Here is a 3033-nt window from a genome sequence, read left to right on the forward strand (position 1 = left end):
TATGAACTTGTCCAAAGGCTCAAAATACATGCGAAAATATCACAATAAAGAACCAAGGTGCAAATCAAACTTAAGAACATTAGCTCTCATTTGGCCATAAGTTTTATGCACTTTTTTTCAAAAACAAAAATTGAAAACATTGTTTGCTTATAAAATAGTGACCATTTTTTGGATATGAATTTTTCAAGTTTCAAATAGTGGTTTAGACCGGTTTTCGAAGTTTTCTACTGGCAAAACTTCAAATTCTCCTTAAGCAAAATGTATGTCCAAACACAATTTCAACTTTCAAAAACTATTTTTCTATCTCATCTTCAAAAGCTTGTCTTTTCAAGTTTCAACCAAATATATGTCCAGACACTAGCTAAGAGACTTCTGTTACCATCTAAAAAAACAACATACTTAGTATATTCCCACAAATGGGGTCTGGGGCGGGTATTATGTATGTAGTCCTTATCCCTACTTTATGAAGGTAGAGAGGCTATTTCCGAAAGATCATCGGCTCAATTAGACAAAATCACAACAGTTATGATAGAGAACTACAACAAACGAAATAGTAACAACCAGAAAAATAAAACGAAGCAAAGAGAACCTCAAGTAAAAAAGTATCGATCTAAAAATAAGGAACACAAGGATAACACTAGTACTACAACTAGGGAAGGAAGTACATGTGTGAAAAGGAAATAAATTCGACTACTAACTAACCTATAACCCTAATCTTCGATCTCCACACCCTCCTATCAAGGGTCATGTCGGTAAGCTGAAGATGTGTCATGTCCTGTCTGATCATCTCTCCCAGTATTTCTTCGGCCTACCACACCCTTTCCTTGAACCTGCCATTACCAACCTCTCACACCTTTTCACAGGGGCATCTTCGCTTCTTGTCTTCACGTCAATGAACCATTTCATCCTAGTTTCCCGCATCTTATCCACCATACATGCCACTCCTACCTTATCTTGAATATCTTCGTTCCTAATCTTATCTCTCTTACCATGATCACACATCCATCTCATCATCCCCATCACTGCAAATCTTAACTTCTGAACATGAGAGGTCTTGACTGGCCAATACTCCTCCCCATACAACATGATTGGTCTAATAACTATTCTATAAAACTTACCTTTAAGTCTTTGCGGCACATTCTTGTCGCTCAAAACACCGCATATGAACCTCTATTTCATTCACCCTCGTTCCTATACAATGTGTGACATTCTCGTCAATCTCCCTATTTCCTTGGATTACGGACCCCACTAAACTTCAATATCAGCCTCCCGAGCCATGTCGCTAAACTTGCACTCCAAGTATTCTGTTTTGGTTCTGCTAAACTTGAAACCTTTAGACTCTAGCGTTAACACTGCCACATATCTCGTCAATCAGTACTATATCATGTGATAATAACATCCACCAAGGTAACTCTCCATGAATGTGTCGTGTCAACTTATCCATCACCAAGGCAATTAGAAACGAGCTAAGCGCTGATCCCTGATGCAACCTCACCTCTACTATGAAGTGCCTCGATTCTCCTCCCACCTTTCTCACTCGGGTCTTAGCTCCATCATACATGTCCTTAATCGCTATAGTGTATACGGCAGGTACACATCTATCCTCCAAGCATTTCCATAGATCATCCCTAGGGACTTTGTCATATGTTTTCTCCAAATTGGTGAACACCATATGCAAGTCCTGCTTCCTCTCCCTGTATTGTTCCACCAATCTCCTAACAAGATGAATAGCTTTTGTCGTCGAACCCTCCGACATGAACTCGAACTTGTTCTCAGAGATAGACACCCCCTTCCTTATCCTCATCTCCACCACCCTCTCCCAGACCTTTATAGTGTGGCATAGTAGTTTGATACCCTTGTTTTTGTATACTGGGATCATCTCCACTCATCAGGCATTATTGTCGGCCTATAAATGACATTAAACAACCTCATAAGCCACTCCAGAACTTCCCTACTGATACCAAGCTTGTCACGCTCCAACCTTGGGGAGCCAACTAAATTAACCTAGTCGAGCCGGCCTACGTTACATCAACCTCTCCTCATTACTCATGCATTATTTACCATAACATAATTAGATCTTGACTTTTAAATTCAATACATTATACATTTGGCTCAATGACCTAAAATTCTTCTCATGATGGATACATAGCTTTATAAATATCTGTAAATATTGTGAGCATAAATACATAACAAAACTCTACACTTAAGCACATTACCCACAGTGTAAATGGAGCTTCTATGACAATAGATACCTAAGTACATAAAACGAACTAGACTCAAATACCCACTAGAACGGTAGTGGGCTCACCATAAGGTGAGTCGTGAGGAAGATCCCTATCAAAGATCCACATCATCCAGTAGAAGTATACCTGATGCAGCGCCGCCGGTAAAAAGGACATGAGTATATGTGGAATAGTACTCGTATGTAAGGCAGACATAACAACGTATGAAAATACGGTAACTCAAATAAGAGGCAAATGAAGTAATCAAGAAACTACGAAATGACCCATAGAATTACTTATCTAAGTCTTATACTTACATAATTCTGAACTTATTTTGGAATCAAGTGAGCCATATGAACTGTGTGTGGGATACAAAATATAATGTAAATGTAATATGTACAAACAAGGGCAATGAAAGTGGCACTTATTGTTCGTGCTGGCTATGCGTCTCACCAGACCGTCCATAGCCCTCTCTTACTATGCACCTATGTGTTTCACAGACCGTCCATAAGGTTCACCTATACTATATACCTATGCACTTCACAGACCGTCCATAGGGTTCACCTATACTGTACATCTATGTGTTTCACAGACCGTCCATAGGGCTCACCTATACTGTACACCTATGCGTTTCATAGACCGTCCATAGGGTTCAACTATACTGTACACCTATGCGTTTCACATACCGTCCATAGGGTTCAACTATATTGTACACCTATGCGTTTCATAGACCGTCCATATGGTTCAACTATACTGTACACCTATGCATTTCATAGACTGTCCATATGGTTCACCTATATTGTACACATAT

At 39.4% G+C, this 3033-nt stretch overlaps 1 protein-coding gene across 1 annotated transcript; it reads right to left on the reverse strand.

Annotated features, from left to right (window-relative positions):
- Positions 1-1333: 1333 nt before the first annotated feature.
- On the reverse strand, positions 1334-1879 carry LOC142179106 (uncharacterized). The gene has a single exon (XM_075248930.1). It carries the CDS (start codon positions 1877-1879, stop codon positions 1334-1336), a length of 546 nt encoding a protein of 181 aa, XP_075105031.1.
- Positions 1880-3033: the final 1154 nt, after the last annotated feature.

Source organism: Nicotiana tabacum, unplaced genomic scaffold, assembly GCF_000715075.1.
Source record: "Nicotiana tabacum cultivar K326 unplaced genomic scaffold, ASM71507v2 Un00354, whole genome shotgun sequence".
NCBI classification, from domain to species: Eukaryota; Viridiplantae; Streptophyta; class Magnoliopsida; order Solanales; family Solanaceae; genus Nicotiana; species Nicotiana tabacum.